Raw genomic sequence first — 21175 nt, 5'->3', positions numbered from 1 at the left:
CCTAAATGAATAAAAAGAATGACTACTCAACCTCTATAGCCCATAGAAGATAGCTATAACAAAGTCAGCTGGTTCCTTGTTATTCAGCTACATTTATTGCTCAGGATTATCTAAAGGACTCTGGAATGCCTCATACTCGTCCCAGTAGGAAGTGGCAAAACCTTATAAAGTTAAGCATCCTTTTGCTATAAGGTTCATATAATACTTCTATATCTCCTAATATCTGATAGATGGACAAACTACTTGAAATGGAGCCATGGATACCTCTACACCACTTTTGTTATCCTGATCTCATTCATTATACTGAAAAAGAATAGTGGGAGTCCATTGTTGCTTTAACAAAGATTTAAGTGAGGGAAATAGCGGTCTTCACAAAATTATTCTACCTTGAAAGGCTGAACCTTCAGAACCATGTAAACCCACTGCATAATGCTATATAAATATATTCATCTATGGTTCTATAATATTCATACATCTTTCCAACTCTTAAAACAAAATCTACTTTAATTAAAACCCCTAACATTCTGGTTAAAGATGATATTCCTTTTGCACTGGGAACTTGTGATAAGTATGTTCAGTTTTTATCCATCTTTAAAAGACAGTGCTGGCTGCCTTTTGACACATGCTTGCTTGCACAATATATGAAACCTAGTATTTATCCAAGATTAGGTTCACTTAAATCTTCTTTGTCTTTAGTTTTTGGCAGCACTCACAGTGGTTTTTCTTTAGGGTAAAGGAAGAATTCACTGTTATTTCTTTTGACACATACTGGGAACTTTGGGGATAAATTCAGTCTTCATAATATTACTTTACTACAGCTTGATGAAAGGGAGCAGAATCCTGACTTTAATTCCACATTATATTCATCTGCTGATGCAAGAAATGAAGGCTGTTGGGCTCTGGGAACTGCAGGATGATCATTGATAGAGTAAACAAGATATTACAACAAGGATTAAAGATTATATTCAGTCTGGAGCTGGAGTATTTCTTAACTCAAAAATGGGAAAACTGGGGTTTTAAATTATTATTATACAAAAGCAAAAGGTGACCCATTTCAGTTCTTCACCTTCACAGTATCTGCTGAGAGATACTGTGGCTCAGAGAGGCTAACAACTTTCCCAAGTTCTCACACTAAATAAGAAGTAGCTGAACTGGAACTGGAATTGACTTCTCTCTGACTTGAGGCCCCATGTACCATGCCCTGCTGTGTCTTCCTGGCAGCCTCCAATGGATACACAAGGTTCAGAGTCTCTATTCACAGGAAACAAAAAAATAAGTGCAGATTTTTCTATTTTATATGTTGTGAGCAGATAGTTGTGCTACTTCAGAAAGCAAAGCCCCTAAAGGCTAATCATATATCAAGATAGTGTTGAAATCAAGTAAAGCAGCATGTTGATACTTATTCATTTGTAAGTATAGATATTATTTTACCAAGAAAATAAGTCAGTGTATTTGGGAAACCAGACATAAATGATAAGTAATTCATTTATTATGCTTATAAAGGTAAAATTTTTAAAAAATTGTTTCTTCTTGTTTTGCTGATTTTTACATATTTTTAATGAAAGTGAGTGTCTAGAATTTTGTTTGATTCATTTTAATTATACTCTCCTGTCCTCTACCCTACTTCTGCCTGCCTTGTGCCAACACACTCACCCATCAGAGAATGATTTGGATCCAACTTTTTGTGTGATAGCATTATCTGTGACCTGCCTCTCTCCATCTGTGACCCCAGTGAGGAATTCTCCCTGCTGGAGCCCCCAACCCCAGCATAGCAGGTTCCATCCTCTTCCCATCCTGACACAGCTCTGCTTGGAGGTCCAGCATCCAACAGAAGTGCAAGTTCCCAAGATTGAACCTGGATCTCCAGGAGATGACAGCATGGTCCTCACACCAAGATAATGAGAGACACAGATGCTGAAGGTGTGGGCTTGGGCGAGACCTTTGAGGTCCAACCTGTTCCTTTCTCAGAGAATAAGACTCAGAGAGTAAAAAGCGACCTGTCGAAGGAAGCACAGCTAGATCAAAACAATGATGGACTAGCCCTGATAGCTCCTGCCTCTTTACTCCCCTTTCTACACTACTCCATAAGGTGTAAAAGAGTAACATATTTATCAATTGACAGATTACCTATACTTTCCCCATTTTTTGAAAAGGCATAAGCAGCAGCTTTCAATAAAAGATTAATGTATAAATAATTTAAGCAAAAGTAAAGAGAATAAGAGGCATGTAGTTAAGGGAGTGAATGGGATGTTCTCAATAGCAAATAGCTACCTAGAAGGGCAATACTAAATATAAATAGTCTGAGTTTCCTAGAAGCCAAGTTGAAAATGGAGACTCTTTGAGCAATACAGCACTCATTATCTTATAAAAGAAAGCATTTGAGGTTTGTCATAAAACTTTATTCAAGTATGTTAAACATAAGTGATCAGCTTTATTACATTGACTATGTCTTTAGTAACAATTTCGTAAAAAATATGGGACAATTTTTGATAGAGTTAATACTAAACCTTGGTTCTAATCCAGCATTTCTTTGGGAATCTAAAGTGCTAGGGTGCAGGTATGAACATTTGTTTTCATTTGATTTAATTAGGGATAAAGTTTAAAGTCTTTAAGGCAATAGTTGTCAAATATCAATGTGCAAATAATTTAACTGATAATTGTTTTTTTTTTTAACAAAATACAGCTTAACTGTCCTTTTTTACTCCTCATTCCTAATTCTGTAAGTCTGCTGTTGCTGCTGCTAAGTCGCTTCAGTCGTGTCCAACTTTGTGCTACCTTATAGACTGCAGCCCACCAGGCTCCCCTGTCCCTGGGATTCTCCTGGCAAGAATACTGGAGTGGGTTGCCATTTCCTTCTCCAATGCATGCATGCATGCTAAGTTGCTTCAGTCGTGTCTAACTCTGTGCTACCCCTTGGACAGCAGCCTACCAGGCTCCTTTGTCTGTGGTATTCTCCAGGCAAGAATACCACAGTGGGTTGCCATTTCCTTCTCTAATATACAAATACTAGATTGGCCAAAATGTTTGTTCAGGTTTTCCCATAATATATGGGAAAATCCAAGTGAACATTTTGACCAACCCAATATTTTATGTGTATATGCACACGTGTATTTTTTTGAAGAGAGGTTCCAGTTACAGCTTTTATCAGAGGGGAAAAATTTAATGATCAAAGAGTTGAGAATCACTGGGAGTTCCTGGTGCAGCTCTGAGTGGATTGAGCTCCATGTTGATGCTGGTGTGTTCCCACCTCATTGCAGCCTGAGGTCACTTAGCTGACAACTTCCTTGGTGACAGCTAGGTAACTAAATGTCCCTCCACAGGAGCCATCCTCCCTGCCCAATATGAGGATTATAGTAGCAAAACTGTCAGGCTTAATTCTGAAAAATTGTTTTGGGTAAGTTGGTCCCTTTTAATTGCTTGTGGAAATTGTAATTTTAGATGACAAGATTATTACAAGCTGCTTGTTAATTGGTCTGTCAGCATCAAGAAAACCCCACTGAGATCACAGTGACCTGTTCTTGTCCCTCTTTGGCACTACCCACGAAATCACCGGAGAAGACATTTAGTAAAGTCAGCTCTTGCTCCTTGACAAGCACGAGTTTCCTTTTATCCCTCTGCCAAGTGAAGGATTAGAGAAGGACTTTCATCTTTTCCCTGCTACCACCAGCCCATGTCAGCCTTCACAGACTAGCTGATCATTAACTTGAAAAGCTGAGGAAGTTTCTAGCCCTTCCATTTGCTTGTTTACCTGTTGGGCCAAGTTGCTTTACAACCGGATGATTTTTGAATAAATAGGGTCCTAGGTGATGAAATATTTGACTTGGTTCCAGTTGGATATTTTCATTGCTTTTCACAGTTCACTGAACAGGAGGGTCAGTTTGACTGGTAGGTCAGGACAGGTCTGCCTTATGGTTTGCCATGTGCCAGCTCAGTAGAGGAGGGATGGGAGGAAAAGGAGTCTTCTCAGCAGTTTACGAAGTGGGGAGTTGACTGGCTATTTACTAGCTGTGTCTTCCTGGGCCTTTTGACCTCCCTAATTCCTCATTTCATCATTTGTCAAAAGAGACTAAGAATAATAGCTAGCTTATGGCACAGCAATGAGGTATAAATGGTATCGTAAATACCCAGCATATAGCAAGAGCTAAACCAAACAAAAAAGATAGCACCTATTATAGTTATAGTCCATTTTTCCTTCTCAGATCCAGAAGTATGAGATAGCAGAGAAGTCAAAGAAATAAATATCACATTCATACCCAACTTCATCTTTATGACCTCAAAGCTTGTGAAGGTAGCTACATCTAATCCCAGATCCACTGAAATCCTTCTTTAAATGATGCAGATGAACATAGAGATTATGATAACTGCTATCAATTCAAAGTGATTGTCACTGATTTTGTAACCATATTGCTTGAAATCAAAGATTTCATGTGAAACTGGCAATAAAAAGTTTGTAGGGTACCCAGTGTATCTCTAGAGTTCTTGATGGAACAAACCAAGATGTTGCCTTTATGGTGACTTATCAAAAATGAAACTTTCAGATGGCAATGATGACCCTGTATGCAAGACAGGAAAAAAGACACAGATGTGTATAACGGACTTTTGGACTCAGAGGGAGAGGGAGAGGGTGGGATGATTTGGGAGAATGGGAATTCTAACATGTATACTATCATGTAAGAATTGAATCGCCAGTCCATGTCTGACGTAGGGTGCAGCATGCTTGGGGCTGGTGCATGGGGATGACCCAGAGAGATGTTGTGGGGAGGGAGGTGGGAGGGGGGGTCATGTTTGGGAACGCATGTAAGAATTAAAGATTTTAAAATTTAAAAAATAAAAAAATAAAAATAAAGAAAAAAAAATGAAACTTTCATTTTTTAGAAAAGAAAGATGCTTGTTCTTTCCCCTTAGTTTCACAACTGTCACAAGATTTTGTCATTATTCTTTAGAAACTAACAGCTAATAAATGTGCTACTTCATGGAGCTGACTCTTATGTTTAAACATATTGTTTCACTTTTTTCTCAAATTTCAAAAGTGTCAGGACTTGCCCTTAAGGCTATTTCCTGAGGTTAGCATTCATATCTCTTCTCTGGTTACTTCCCTTTCCAACAGGCACACTCAAACATTGGATCAAGGAGTAAAATGTCATCTCAGGAAAAATGGCTAGCTCTCTAGTTCTATCCTCAAGAAAGAAAAGTCTGCTCTAAGAACTGGAAATGGGATAGAAAGCTGGAGGTTTGTGTATCTTGAATGGCAAAGATCCTTTCTTGTTCTTATCTTGAATACAAAGATTTTCTGAGCCTTAATCTAACCAGTTGTAGGGGAAAGGAGAAGGGAGAGTACTGAAAACGATTTCAATTAATTTATTTAGATGGAGTGTTGGACGGGAGTCCACAGAAACATGAATCATAGTAGAGGAGTCTAGAGGGAGAACAACACAAAGCCCATGTTCGAGGGACACGGGGAGTGTCCGGTTAATGTTTCTATAAGAAAGATAAACCCATTTGCTCAGTAATGGTCTTGTTTACGTTTCCAGCTGCTGTGGTCTGCGTGACACTTCTCAACAGACTTGAATGTGACCAGATCAACTCTCCCCATGATGTTCTCGTGGAGTACCAGAAACGGCCTCAGCTCCTAATCTCCAAATTCATTAAACAGCGGCTTGGATTACTTGACCAGACATCGTAGGTGGGCAGCTCAATCCTTCTCTGCAAATTCACAGTTCCAGTCATCATGTTGAAGGCATATATTATTTGTGACAGTTTTGTATAGTTCTCATCCACATGGTAAAATCATAATTGAATGATTTTATAAAACCTTTTCTCTTAAAAATGAATTTGTTGAAAAGAATTTAATAACTTACATTAAATTAAGTTCAAATTTCGTTTTAAAATGAGTTAGCTAAGTCAGTCTAATAATTAAAATTGTAAAACTGTATTGTGACATTTGGAGTTTCATATGCAGCATTAATTAAGTTCACATCAAAATAGATCAACCACTTGTAGATTCAGTTACCCGTCACTCTGCTTCTGAAACCAATCCAGAAATTCATGTTAGGATGTTGTCAGGCACTTCTAGGTGTTGGACAAGTGACAGAAATTGATCATGCACATTCAAAATATTTACAGAAAAAAAGTGTCAGTGTAATGTAGGTCTCTATGAAAAAGCTACTCATAGAGAAATAGGACCATACTTCTTTTTTTTTCCCCTGCAGGATTTTAGTGCACCACAGAATAGGATTCGAGGCTGAGGTTTGCCCATGTTTGTGATTTTATCACAAGCTGTAACAACTCTAGATCACACATTGATTTCCAGATGAAAACCTTTGGAAATGCAAAGAAAGATCTTCATTTTTCTTCCAAAATCACACATGATTAAACTATTTTCTAACAAATTTTTCTTTTAAGGAAACGCATTTCAAAAGAGCTGTATTTTTAAATTTTCATTTCAATATCAACCTCATAGGCTGAGGAATAATAACAACTGAATTTAGACTTGAGTTCAAGATGTTAAAGTCATCCTTTTGAGTGACTTTGAAGTGGTCTTGCCTGCACCCTGCCCCGCCTCTGGCAGGCATGGTGTCACTTGGAGGGTATACTATGCTTTGTATGAGTTGATGCTGCCTGGAGGGGGCAGTTCTTCTAAAGATGATACACTTAGGAGTTGGGAGGCATGGATGGAGGATGCGTGGAGGATGGCTTACAATCTTGAATAGTATGTAATGTTATATACATATATTTATATTGTTGTGGCTCAAATAAAGTTTAATCCCAACCATGATAGAGATTTTTTTGCCTACTATAATCAATGACAATAAACAATCCCCAGAGAGGAACATCAGTCTGGAAACATTTTTGGTAACAGTTATGCTTGGAGTGTTAAGTTAAGCACAATGGCAACCCACTCCAGTACTCTTGCTTGGCAAATCCCATGGACGGAGGGGCCTGGTGGGCTGCAGTCCATGGGGTCGCTAGGAGTCGGACACAACTGAATGACTTCACTTTCACTTTTCACTTTCATGCATTGGAGAAGGAAATGGCAACCCACTCCAGTGTTTTTGCCTGGAGAATCCCAGGGACGGGGGAGCCTGGTGGGCTGCTGTCTCTGGGATTGCACAGAGTTGGACACGATTGAAGCGATTTAGCAGCAGCAGCAGCAGCAGCATGCTTGGAGTGTTTTTAAAGCCATCCCAATGACTGGCCATCAAATACCATGATTAGAACTAAAAGTAAGGTAGAATGACATTATAGTTATTAGGTGGGGTTCTCACTGTTTCGTTTTTTTTTTTTTTTTTTTCAGACAAAGTGGAAAGTACTTCAGAGTGTTCTCCATAACCCTTCAATTTGAACTTTTATCTGTCTGTTCCTAGAAAATCTTATTTTCCTTTATATTGAGAGAAGAAGAGGTTATGGGGTGGAGGAGAGAGAGAGAATTAAATACTCACAGTTAATCCTCCTTTCAGCTCCTATGTAGGGTGTGTATATGTGTGCACACACGCCAGAAATCTAGGAAACCTTTTTGATGATTCTGCCTCCTCATCCAATCAATCACCATGGCTATTAATTGATTCTAAGACATTTTTCCAATGAAAAGCCTTCTCTGTCCTCAAACCAGATTCCTCCCAGCCTCACCCATAGCTTCCCACAGCACCCTCTACAGCTTCTTTAACGTATTCATGACAGCTTGCAGTTGTGTTGAGATTTGGGTCTTCAATTTTAGTGTTTAGACTATAAGATTCATGAGGACAAACACTACATTTGTATTATTCACTGCTGTATCCCAAGCACCCAAAAAGTGCCTATCTCATTCTAGGTGCTTCACTGAAGTGAAGAATGTATTCTCTGCAAACATTTCACTTATAAACTCTCACTATAATGCCTCGTCTTTGCAAAACCCATCCTCTCCTTCTTCAATCCCTTGTCAGCTCAGCTCTCCCTGGCTTCCTCCCATGACATCCCACTTTGTGAGGTGGAAAGTTCTCTGTATCATTAATGTAGAGTTGGGGTGGTGTCTAGAACTTCCTGTTTTCTCCTATAGCACGTGACTTTCCCCTCTGTCGAAGTCAAACCCCAAATTCACCCTCTTTAGGAAGGCCTCCAAGCTTAATTCCCCTTGATTCATCATAGCTAGTTCCTTAGAGAGATATCAATGTGTTCTCATTTATATGCTGTTTTGAGAACACTTGTGCTTTTATGTTAACTTGGGTAATGGATGCCCAGCTTTCTTTGGGAGGCTCATGTTTCCTTTCTACCCTTTGACTGCCATGGAGTGTTATCTACTGCAGGCATTCAGCCACTACTCACCTATGCCTGCCCTAAGTCTAGGAACCACCTCTTCACCTCACCCCTAACCTCACCTTCTGCACACTCATTCAGTCTTGCCCTCCTAGAAATCAGTTCAAGAAACAATTAGACTTGCAAAAATTCCTCTGATTATTTCTATTTATTGGTGTTTCCATGCATTTTTGGTATGTTTTTCCTTTGTTCATTCATTTGTTATAAATCCATATCACTCCTTTTTCCCCAGACGAATAAGAGACAATTTATAAGGAAAAATTTAAGTACATCAAGATAGTATAAACTAGACATAAGTGGGGGTGGGGAAAGAAAAAGGGAAGGGAAGGGCCGCCACTGACACAAATCTTGACGCTAATAGCACAATGCATTGCGTATAGCCCATGCAGTGGCAGACAGTGGGTCCTGAATTGGTTCTGGGTTGCCCAGCAGTTCCTTCATAAAGAGAAAAAATTTACAGCACCTCTAAGATAAAATGTGAACTAATCATCAGAAGAACAACTAGTCATGATTCCAAGAGGTTAGAGTGTAGTGTAGGGGTGAGTGAGGGAGGTGGGGAGAGGGAGAGGTGTGCATGTCAGTGCCTTTATTCCAGGTGGCTCTCAACACTGGTGCACACTGGGATACCAGAAAAGCCTTCAGAAACACTGTTTGGGGCCCCACCTCAAACCAGCTAAATGGGAATCTCTCAGAGTGGGATTGGGAAGCCCCATTTTAATAATTTCCCCTGATAATGTGCAGCCTGGGTCAAAAGACACTAATTTAAAAGAACGAATAGTCTGTGAATCTAGCAGGCACTCCTCCAGCTGAACTTCTAGAAGTCTTTTGATGATGACTTCATTGGAAGAGTTATATACAGATCAAGCTCTTTTACTTGATTCTTACTCCTCAACAGGAACAGTATCCTTTTGTTCTAATATTTTCAAGTGTGCAATATGATGATTTGACAATACATACATTCTGAAATGATTACCACAGTCAAGTTAATTAACATATCCATCATCTCACATAGTTATATGCCTTAGCCAAGCTATGGAAACAGCATGTGTGTCTGTTGACTGATGAACGGACAAAGAAAATGCATTATATATATGTGTGTAATATATACATATATATATACACAATGGAATATTGTTTAGCCACAAAAGAGGGGGAATCCTGCCATTTGTAACAGCATGGATGAAACTGGAGGGCATTATACCAATAAAATAAACCAGACAGAGAAAGACATATACTGTATGGTATTGGTTATATGTAGAACCCCCGAAACAATCAGATTCATAGAAACAAAGAATAGAATGGTGGTTACCAAGAGCTGGAGCAGGAAAAGGGGAGATGTTGGTCTCAGTGGTCAAAGGGTACAAATTTCTAGTCATAAGATGAATAAGTTTTGAGGATCTGACATGCAGTATGGTGACTCTGGTTTAGCATTGTATTATATACTTGAAATTTGCTAAAAGAGTAGTTTTTTAGCATTCTCACCAAAAAGAAAAGAAACAATATATTAACCATTTTATACCCCCAGCAATATGCACACTGCCTAACACATAATAAAAGTGGATTAATTATACATGTTTTATATATCTATATATATATTGCTATCGATTCAATTTTTGTATTCCCCTCACCTAATTCTTATGTTGCAGCTCTCACCCTATATTGTGGCTATGTTTAGAGATGGGGCCTATAAGGACTTAGGTTCAATGTGGTCACAGGATGGGGCCCTAATCTGATAGAATTATTGTTCTTAAGGGACACCACAGAGTTCCCTGTCTTTCTCTCTCTGTACGTATGCACTGAGAAAGGTCCATGTGAGGATGCAGTGAGAAGATGGCCATCTGCAAGTCAGGAAGAGAGCTCTCAACTGATATGGAATCAGCTGAAATCTTGATCTGGAACTCCTAGCTTCCAGAACTATGAGAAAACAAACTTCTGTTATATTTATTTAATCACTCAGTCCCTGGTTATTTTGTTATGGCACCCACAGCTAAGATATATATGAATTACATGTGTATACATATACATATATGCATATACATATCATACATAGGCATATACATATCATATGCATATATGTATATGTACACACATGTAATTCACACACATGTATATGCATATATATAGACAGCTGACACACATTGCAATCTTAGTAAAACTCAACCTTTGGTCCAAAGTATACTCAGTCAGTTTTCCTGTCTTGTTTTTACACAGTTATAGAATAGTTACAGAATGTCAGTAAGTGCTCTGCACTATGTAGGCACTTAACGAGGACTAAAAGCTATCACCTTCAGAAATACAACAAAGTGAGTTTAAATTTTATATCCTTCTTCTAAAAACATAGCTCTTAACATTTGGATTCATTTAGGAGACCATTGATAGCAATCTATGCACCAACTCCACAGAAAAAGGCATTTTCGCACATGTAACTCTGAGTTTGCATGTAATTCACGGGTTTGCACACCTTCCTCGGGCTGTCAAGGCAGGAGAGCTGCATCCCGTGCCACAGGCCGCAGTCCTGGGTGACCCTAGTTAGAGTGCTGCCCTTGATGTTCTGGTTATTGCTCCCCTCCAGCCGCCTCACTTCAGTGCTGGTAACAGCTGTTCCGGCTACACCACCTTTGTTGTTCCCTAAATCCTGCTCACCCTTTTGTAAATAGTTCAGTAAATTCTCTGTTTCCTAGTTTAATTGTGCCATCTGGTTCCTGCTGGGGCCCATTAATACAGCCTCCAAGATACATCTGGGGACCCAGAACCATTTGGAAAAAGTGTAAGAAGCTAAAGTCATTCTATATGCAGATCTTTCTATTATAATGGTTTTTGTTTGTTTGTTTCACTGCAAAACAGAAGTTAGTATTTTTCTTCTTAACTGGTAGAGTACTTTAAAAAATATATTACCTTCTATTCAAGACTGTATATTTGTATTTCAAATTCTCCTGGAACTCTCCAGGACTTGTAGCTTGAAAAACAGAATGTTCAACTTACATTTTCTTAGCTGGCTGCTGGGCATCCCGTGTACAACAGAACTGAAAGCTTGAGTAAAAGACAGATAAATGGCTTCTATTGCTTGCCTCCAAGCTACATGTTTCGTCATCCTGTCATGGAAGGAAATTAAAATTGTCTGACATACTGAGCTTCATAAAGCCACACTGTTCCTCTCCAGGATCCTGTGTGCCTCTAAATGTCTATATCACGAGTAGATTTTTTTGGGGATTTGATCTACAATCTTCATCTCAGGATTGAAACTTAGGCAAACTCAATCCTTAGTTATTAGGTTCTTTCTTTAACCCTTTTAAAAATAAACTATACAACCATTTCATTCATCAGTCCACCTGGACTTTCTCTACCACTTAATAATCCTAAAATTTTGGCCAGGGGGTCTACCATCCAATGTCTCCTAAGATTAATAACTGAAGATACTTATAATTTGCAACCTGCTTCATTATTTACTTCTTAAGGGTTTTCCTCATTTCTTATTTGCTTTTTCAAACCTTCCAAATAGGTGTTACTCAATGTAGAATCAGCTTAACATTTATTTTTCTAAAAACTGAGCAATTTTCACTTGAGAACAAAAGCTCACCATTAAATCACTTTTTCCCCTGAAATTTTAAATGTTATTTAAACATTATTTTTATAAGTATAGTTTTAAAAAATCATCAGGCAAACAACCTAGAAACCAGGATCATCTAGTTTGTACAGGATTAGTAAAAAATTACCCTCCAAAAGGTAGTAATTTAAGATCATGTCCATTTACTTTCTGAATTTCCAAAGTTTCTTAGAAAATCTGTTACTCTGTACAGTAGCTTAGTCATTAACATTGTGAAGCACTGGATGCATTCCAGAGTTACAAAAATCATTTGAATAATCTGATTTTGGCCCTTCCTCTGTTAGAAAAGGAAGTACAGATCTTTAAAAATCTGGTTTCTTCTTTTTACTTTCATATGAGTTTACTTTTTCATCTGAGTTTATGGACATTTGCATTTGTATTTTCTCCTAACATTGTAACCAACAAAAACCAATGATGTGGCAAATAAATGTTACCCATGTCCCACTTACTCTGAGTAAATAATCAGCAGTGGACACCAATCCCACTAGCCAGATCTGTCTCCTACACTGCCTGGTCCCATCCTCTCCTTTCTTCCCCTTGGACTCCAGAGATCACACCTGTTCTGGAGCTGGTTCCATGATTGATTTAAGGTTGTAATGCCATTGGCTAGCATGCAAATGATAGAACAAATATAAAGGACCTACTATGCACAAATCACAGTTCTAGGTATTGTGGGAGAGCAAGACACAGTCACCTCCTTTAGACAATGGACAGACATCCTACTAAGTTTGAGGCACTAAAACAAAGGTGTGGATAACTACAATTCAGAGATAATTGGATAAACTTGAAAAGAGAGGTGGAAATAAGAGTGTTCTAGTAATGGCAACCCACTCCACTGTTCTTGCCTGGAGAATCCCAGGGATGGGGGAGCCTCACGGGCTGCCGTCTATGGGGTTGCACAGAGTCGGACACGACAGAAGCGACTTAGCAGCAAGGAGTTATTGGACTTCTCAGGTGGGGCTAGTGGTGAAGAATCTACCTGCCATTGCAGGTAAATGTAAGAGATGCGGGTTCAATCCCTGGGTCAGGAAGATTCCCTGGAAGAGGGCAGAGCACCCCACTCCAGTGTTTCTGCCTGGAGAATTCCATGGACAGAGGAGCCTGGCAGGCTGCAGTGCATAGGGTCGCACAACGTCCAACATGACTGAAGCAACTTAGCATGCACACAAGGAGTTATCAGGAAAATGATGGTATAGAGGTCAAAAAATTTGAAAGGGTTTCTTGGACAAGGTAGATATTTGAGATGAGCTTTATTATTTAAGGGCCATGATTCTGAAAGGACTCTAAGGAGCGTGTTGTCATCAGAGGAAAAAAAAAAAACATGAAATAAAACAAAGGAGGAAAACACAGGACATATATAAGAATCGTGAAGAATCCTGTTTGGCTGGACCTGGAAAGGTAGCTTGAGGTTCTATTATGTGGGACCCCAGAAGTGGGGGTAAGGAGGGAGATTGGATCTTATTCCCAGGCGAAGGGAAGTGACTGAAGCACATAGAGCAGAACTGACTGGTAGTCTATCAGGATAAGAAGAAGGAGAAGTAAACTTGAGATAATTAAAAATAACAAAAAACTGCAGCAGGTGGAGGTGACCGAGATGTGACTAATTCCCTCCCACAACATTCCAACATTGTGGGATGCGCGGAGATGGAGTAAAGATAAGCTCCTCTGTAAAGATGGTCTGCCAGTCTCCTCTGTCCATGGAATGCTCCAGGCAAGAATACTGGAAGATCCTGCTCAGGGGATCTTCCCCATCCAGGGATTAAACCCCCGTCTCTTGCATTTCCTGTATTGCAGGCAGATTCTTTACCCATTGAGGCCCCTGGGAAGCCCTTAAAGATAAGTTAGGGCTGCCTAAAAACATTATTTTTTTTTGTTAGACTAGGCAGCTCCCCTACTTGTGAAGGTCAGTGCCTTCAAATTTTCACCTAATAAGTTAAATAGCATACATATTTCAGAATAAAAATTCCCTTCTCATGTGAAAATGATGTGTTTCCAAAATCTTTTTCTTGCTAAAAGGCTAAGGAAAGTTCAAACATGACAGAGCCAGAGCAGAAGCTATGGGAGAGAATGGCATTTAAAGGGCTGATGAGTGAGAGATGTCAGCGGTGATCTCAGTATCCATTTAGATAAAACTTCTTATGGCTTTGTGGCTAATAAAAAATCTTCTTTCCCTCAAAGGATATATGTAAAGTAAAAAGACTTGACTCATAGATGGAGAAAGCAAACTAGTGGCTATGGAGGGTTGGGGGTGTGTGTGCAACCTAAGGGTGGGGCAGTGGGAGGTGTAAACTGTCGAGGCCTCAAGGATATATTGTACACCATGGGGAATATAGCCAGGATTTTGTAATAACCATAAATGGAAAGAAACTTTTAAAACCTGTATAAAATTTTTTAAAAAGATTTTAAGAGTAAACCAAACAAAAATGAATACATAAAATTAGAAAATAAAAGGAGGTTCATCAGTCTGCATCTCTATTTCTGCCCTGTAAACAGGTAAATATAGGAATAGAGACACAGATACAGAGAACAGACGAGGGCACAGTGGGGAAGGAGAGGCTGGGATGAACGGAGAGAGTAGCTTTGACATACATACACTACCATGTATCAAATCAACAGCTAGCAGGAAGCTGGTGCTCTGTAATGACCTAGAGTGGTGGGATGGGGGTGATGGTGGGAGGGAGGCTCTACAGGGAGGGAATATGTGCATACATATAGCTTATTCGTGCTGTTGTACAGCAGAAACTAACACAGCATTGTAAAGCAATTATCCTCCAATTAAAAAAAAAAAGTAAAGGCTCAATGAAATCCTGTCACATGCTGCAACATGAATGAACCTTGAGGACATGACGCTAAGTGAAATAAGGCAGGCATGAAAGGACAAGCGTCGTACCTAGAACAGTCAAATGCAAAGACGGCTATGAGAGACTGATGGAAACTCTGGGTACAGAGTTTCAGTTTGGGGTGGTAAAAAAAGTTCTGGAGATGGATACAGTAGTGGTCACAGTTGCACAACAGTGTGGATGCACCTAATGCCTCTGATTTCTCTGCTCCAAAAAGGTTAAAATGGTAGACGTTATAGTAGGTACATTTCACTATAATAAAAAAGCAAAAGCTCGTTGAGGTCTGCATTGTGGTTTTGATAAGAACAAATTCTAACTTACTGATTTTTGGAAAGAAAGTTCATACTATATTGTCTGCTGGTTGACAACCTATCGATCTTTATGGGCTTCCTCTACAGGAGGAGTCATGTGGCTCTGAGAAGCTTGCTTGGTGAGTGAGAAATCAGGGCTGGGACTAGGTATGGTGATGGTTACCAGTAGACAGACTATTTTGCTTAATGTTCTCATCTTCAATATAGGAATATATCTGCTAAGGAGGCCTGAATATTTGGATCAGCCAGTTAAGGCATTCTTCCTCAAAATAGTGTAATCAACCAAGGTTATTTTTCAAAGCAGAGTTTATCAGAGTCAGGAATGGAGTAGGAGAATACTAACACATCAATAACTGTCAGAAAGAATATTGATTTCTAAAATACTCAGAAGAGAGACGAGAAGAGTAACATCAGGAAATATTACTACCAGATGAAAGCCAGCGATTTTAAAATGAAAACTGCCTGCATCAACCCAATATGCATTCCCTTTGGTTCAAATGCTTTGGTGTCTCAATGATGGTAGAAAAGCATTTAATAAGGTTATTTATCTTTTCAGGTTGTCATAACACATATGAGAGTCTCTAGGATTGAAATATACTACTGGGGAAGGAAAGAAACTTATATGAAATGGGGGAAGATAATAAGATGAAAAATGAAATATTGAGAAGGAAGAGAGACTAGTAAGGAAGGAAGACAGCTGTGAAATCATGTTGTGAGAAGAAGCAAGTTTACGAGGGCTTCTAAGAGACGAAGAGCTTGCATATCCTCAAGAACTGGAAATACCTACAAAAGCTACATGAAACATTTCTGGAAGAGAATCAAAACATGCTAATAAAAAGGAAGAAACTTAAAGCCAGAGTAGTGACCTGAGCAGATACCTAATAACCTGGAGGCTTGGGCTTAAAGTTCATGTAGACACATTTTGAGTGAGGTGTTGCAACTAAGCCTCAAGAGAAAAAAATCTGTCAACCTGAACAGGAGATCCTAGTGAATATAGTCTGTCTCTGTCTAGGCAACCAGTGGGGAAAAACATGTAATTCCCTCAGAGATACAAAATTCATTCTTGATCCTTACTCAGGCTTGGAGTTTAAATTTATATTGCGTTCAAGGAAACCCTATTTCAAAATATAAACAGAAAATTAGGTTATGGAACAGAAACGTCCCTGGCATTAGTAAATGCAAATCAGTGTGGAAGAACATAGACTCAGCTAGGTGGCAGGGGATTCTCACAAAATATTCAGCCTCATTGAATATGAGCTCATGATATAAAGTCACACAATAAGTAACAATTTTTGTGTGAAGCAAAGTCAATGGTCATAAAATAAAGGAAAATTATATTCAAGAATTTGAGTTACTAGATAAGATATAGAAAGTGACTGCCAAGGAGAATATCTTTAAAATTACTAAAGCTATAATAGACATAATTTAAACACAGAAATGAAAAGTGAAAAAAGTCAAGACTGTTTCGAATGATGTTGTTGATGATAATAATAATAGCATGGCACTGACCACTTTTCTAAATGCTTCAGTTCAGTTGCTCAGTCGTGTCTGACTCTTTGTGACCCCATGAATCGCAGCACACCAGGCCTCCCTGTCCATCACCATCTCCCAGAGTTCACTCAGACTCACGTCCATTGAGTCAGTGATGCCATCCAGCCATCTCATCCTCTGTCGTCCGCTTCTCCTCCTGCCCCCAATCCCTCCCAGCATCACAGTCTTTTCCAATGAGTCAACTTTTCACATGAGGTGGCCAAAGTACTGGAGCTTCAGCTTTAGCATAATGCCTTCCAAAGAAATCCCAGGGTTGATCTCCTTCAGAATGGACTGGTTGGATCTCCTTGCAGTCCAAGGGACTCTCAAGAGTCTTCTCCAACACCACAGTTCAAAAGCATCAATTCTTCAGCACTCAGCCTTCTTCACAGTCCAACTCTCACATCCATACATGACCACAGGAAAAACCATAGCCTTGACTAGACGAACCTTAGTCAGCAAAGTAATGTCTCTTCTTTTGAATATGCTATCTAGGTTGGTCATAAATTTTCTTCCAAGGAGTAAGATCCTTTTAATTTCATGGCTGCAGTCACCATCTTCAGTGATTTTGGAGCCCCCCAAAATAAAGTCTGACACTGTTTCCCCATCTATTTCCCATGAAGTGATGAGACCGGATGCCATGATCTTTGTTTTCCGAATGTTGAGCTTTAAGCCAACTTTTTCACTCTCCTCTTTCACTTTCATCAAGAGGCTTTTTAGTTCCTCTTCACTTTCTGCCATAAGGGTGGTGTCATCTGCATATCTGAGGTTATTGATATTTCTTCCGGCAATCTTGATTCCAGCTTGTGTTTCTTCCAGCCCAGCGTTTCTCATGATGTACTCTGCATAGAAGTTAAATAAGCGGGGTGACAATATACAGCCTTGACATACTCCTTTTCCTATTTGGAACCAGTCTGTTATTCCATGTCCAGTTCTAACTGTTGCTTCCTGACCTGCATACAGGTTTCTCAAGAGGCAGGTCAGGTGGTCTGGTATTCCCATCTCTTTCAGAATTTTCCACAGTTTATTGTGATCCCCACAGTCAAAGGCTTTGGCATAGTCAATCAAGCAGAAATAGATGTTTTTCTGGAACTCTCTTGCTTTTTTGATGATCCAGCGGATGTTGGCAATTTGATCTCTGGTTCCTCTGCCTTTTCTAAAACCAGCTTGAACATCAGGGAGTTCATGATTCATGTATTGCTGAAGCCTGGCTTGGAGAATTTTGAGCATTACTTTACTAGCATGTGAGATGAGTGCAATTGTGCGGTAGTTTGAGCATTCTTTGGCATTGGGATGAAAACTGACCTTTTCCAGTCCTGTGGCCACTGCTGAGTTTTCCAAATTTGCTGGCATATTGAGTGTAGCACTTTCACAGCATCATCTTTCAGGATTTGAAACAGCTCAACTGGAATTCCATCACCTCCACTAGCTTTGTTCGTAGTGATGCTTTCTAAGGCCCACTTGACTTCACATTCCAAGATGTCTGGCTCTAGGTGAGTGATTATCTGGGTCGTGAAGATCTTTTTTGTACAGTTCTTCCGTGTATTCTTGCCACCTCTTCTTAATGTCTTCTGCTTCTGTTAGGTCCAGACCATTTCTGTCCTTTATCGAGCCCATCTTTGCATGAAATGTTCTCTTGGTATCTCTAATTTTCTTGAAGAGATCTCTAGTCTTTCCCATTCTGTTGTTTTCCTCTATTTCTTTGCATTGATCCCTGAAGAAGGCTTTCTTATCTCTCCTTGCTATTCTTTGGAACTCTGCATTCAGATGCTTATATCTTTCCTTTTCTCCTTTGCTTTTTGCCTCTCTTCTTTTCACAGCTATTTGTAAGGCCTCCCCAGACAGCCATTTTGCTTTTTTGCACTTCTTTTTCATGGGGATGGTCTTGATCCCTGTCTCCTGTACAATCTCATGAACCTCAGTCCATAGTTCATCAGGCACTCTATCTATCAGATCTAGGCCCTTAAATCTATTTCTCACTTCCACTGTATAATCATAAGGGATTTGATTTAGGTCATACCTGAATGGTCTAGCGGTTTTCCCTATTTTCTTCAATTTGAGTCTGAATTTGGTAATAAGGAGTTCATGATCTGAGCCACAGTCAGCTCCTGGTCTTGTTTTTGTTGACTGTATAGAGCTTCTCCATCTTTGGCTGCAAAGAATATAATCAACCTGATTTTGGTGTTGACCATCTGGTGATGTCCATGTGTAGAGTCTTCTCTTGTGTTGTTGGAAGAGGGTGTTTGCTATGACCAGTGCATTTTCTTGGCAAAACTCTATTAGTCTTTGCCCTGCTTCATTCTGCAGTCCAAGGCCAAATTTGCCTGTTACTCCAGGTGTTTCTTGACTTCCTACTTTTGCATTCCAGCCCCCCATAATGAAAAGGACATCTTTTTTTGGTGTTAGTTCTAAAAGTTCTTGTAGGTCTTCATAAAACTGTTCAACTTCAGCTTCTTCAGCGTTACTGGTTGGGGCATAGACTTGGATAACTGTGATATTGAATGGTTTGCCTTGGAGACGAACAGAGATTATTCTCTCGTTTTTGAGATTGCATCTAAGTAATGCATTTTGGACTCTTTTGTTGACCATGATGGCTACTCCATGTCTTCTAAGGGATTCCTGTGCACAGTAGTAGATATAATGGTCATCTGAGTTAAATTCACCCATTCCAGTCCATTTTAGTTTGCTGCTTCCTAGAATGTCGACGTCCACCCTTGCCATCTCTTGTTTGACCACTTCCAATTTGCCTTGATTCATGGACCTGACATTCCAGGTTCCTATGCAATATTGCTCTTTATAGCATCGGATCTTGCTTCTATCACCAGTCACATCCACAACTGGGTATTGTTTTTGCTTTCGCTCCATCCCTTCATTCTTTCTGGAGTCATTTCTCCACTGAGCTCCAGTAGCATATTGGGCACCTAATGACCTGGGGAGTTCCTCTTTTGGTATCCTATCATTTTGCCTTTTCTTACTGTTCATGGGGTTCTCAAGGCAAGAATACTGAAGTGGCTTGCCATTCCCTTCTCCAGTGGACCAAAAATGCTTGGCAAATATTAATTCATTTAATCCTTACAACAACACTTTTATGTTGTATTATGAGGGATTATTATTTTATCATTTTATAGGTGAGAAAACTGGGGCACAGAGAGCTTAAGTGACTCGCTCCAGGTCACAGATATAATAAGAGACAAAACTGAAGTTTGTACTAAAACATTCTTTATCCAAATGTCTTAGTCCATTTGGCCTGCTATAACAAAATGAAAGTGAAAGAGGAGAGTGAAAAAGTTGGCTTAAAGCTCAACATTCAGAAAACGAAGATCATGGCATCCGATCCCATCACTTCATGAGAAATAGATGGGGAAACAGTGGAAACAGTGTCTTTATTTTGGGGGGCTCCAAAATCACTGCAGATGGTGATTGTGCCATGAAATTAAAAGACACTTACTCTTTGGAAGGAAAGTTATGACCAACCTAGATAGCATATTGAAAAGCAAAGACATTACTTTCCAACAAAGTAGTCAAGGCTATGGTTTTTCCAGCAGTCATGTATGGATGTGAGAGTTGGACTGTGAAGAAAGCTAAACACTGAAGAATTGATGCTTTTGAACTGTGGTGTTGGAGAAGACTCCTGAGACTCCCTTGGACTGCAGGGAGATCCAACCAGTCCATTCTGAAGGAGATCAGTCCTGGGATTTCTTTGGAAGGAATGATGCTAAAGCTGAAACTCCAGTACTTTGGCCACCTCATACTAAGAGTTGACTCATTGGAAAAGACTCTGATGCTGAGAGGGATTGGGAGCAGGGGGAAAAGGGGACGACAGAGGATGAGATGGCTGACTCAATGATCACGGACTCGATGGACATGAGTTTGAGTGAACTTCGGGAGTCGGTGATGGACAGGGAGGCCTGGTGTGCTGCAGTTCATGGGGTCACAAAGAGTCGGACACGACTGAGTGACTGAACTGAACTGAACTGAACTGAACCATAAACTGGGTGACTTATAAACAACAGAAGGGTATTTCTGTCAGTTTGGAGGCTGAAAAGATCAAGTTTTGTGCCAGCTTACTTGATGTCTTGTGAAAAATCATTTCATGGTTCATAGATGGCCATCTTTTCATTGAAACTTCACATGGCACAAGGGACAAAAGAACTCTCTGGGGTCTCTTTTACAAGGGCACTAATACCATTCATTTGGGCTCTCTCTGCCTCTGTCTCAAATGTGTCATAATCGTGTGATGTAAGAATTGCCAGTTTTCCTTGTCTGTGTCCTTTGCAAAGAGTTGGGCTTTCTCTTGGTCAAGTCTTTTACAGAGAGTAAAGTCATTTCAAATGTCCCATTTGTGGGGAGTCTACATTTTACGTCCTTCACTTTGTACAGACTAAAGGCTCAGGCTTGTTTCATATGGTTCGCTCTATGTAGTGTCACCCTGGGCCTCTGGAACAGGGGTCAGCAAAGTTTTTTATAAAGGGCTAGATAGCAAGTGGAGAAGGCAATAGCAACCCATTCCAGTACTCTTGCCTGGAAAATCCCATGGGCAGAGGAGCCTGGCAGGCTGCAGTCCATGGGGTTGGGAAGAGTCGGACACAACTGAGTGACTT

The 21175-nt window shown here is 39.8% G+C and overlaps 2 protein-coding genes across 14 annotated transcripts in view; one reads left to right on the top strand and one right to left on the bottom strand.

Annotated features, from left to right (window-relative positions):
- Window positions 1-21175, top strand: part of UPP2 (uridine phosphorylase 2) — a 98769-nt gene that overhangs the window by 34458 nt on the left and 43136 nt on the right. For 6 of the 13 annotated variants that reach the window (XR_011254527.1, XR_011254529.1, XM_069577489.1 and 3 more), the window contains one exon: window positions 5532-5683. Coding sequence is in view for 11 of the 13 variants with exons in the window: in XM_069577489.1 (XP_069433590.1) it covers window positions 5532-5683 (152 nt within the window). In the remaining 2 variants the exon portion in view is untranslated. Of the gene's footprint in view, window positions 1-5531; window positions 5684-7294; window positions 9520-15600; window positions 16566-21175 lie in introns of those variants that run through there. The other 7 variants (XM_069577493.1, XM_069577485.1, XM_069577484.1 and 4 more) reach the window with 2 other exon arrangements.
- CCDC148 (coiled-coil domain containing 148) overlaps window positions 11104-21175 on the bottom strand; it is a 329833-nt gene continuing 319761 nt past the window's right edge. Inside the window, exon 15 of the mRNA XM_069577479.1 lies at window positions 11104-11381. Coding sequence (XP_069433580.1) covers window positions 11268-11381 — 114 coding nt within the window. The 3' untranslated portion in view covers window positions 11104-11267. The remainder of the gene's footprint in view (window positions 11382-21175) is intronic.

Source organism: Ovis canadensis, chromosome 2 (genome assembly GCF_042477335.2).
Source record: "Ovis canadensis isolate MfBH-ARS-UI-01 breed Bighorn chromosome 2, ARS-UI_OviCan_v2, whole genome shotgun sequence".
Classification (NCBI taxonomy): domain Eukaryota; kingdom Metazoa; phylum Chordata; class Mammalia; order Artiodactyla; family Bovidae; genus Ovis; species Ovis canadensis.
The sequence above is the reverse complement of the archived record's forward strand: the minus strand, read 5'-3'. Positions and strand labels throughout refer to the sequence as shown.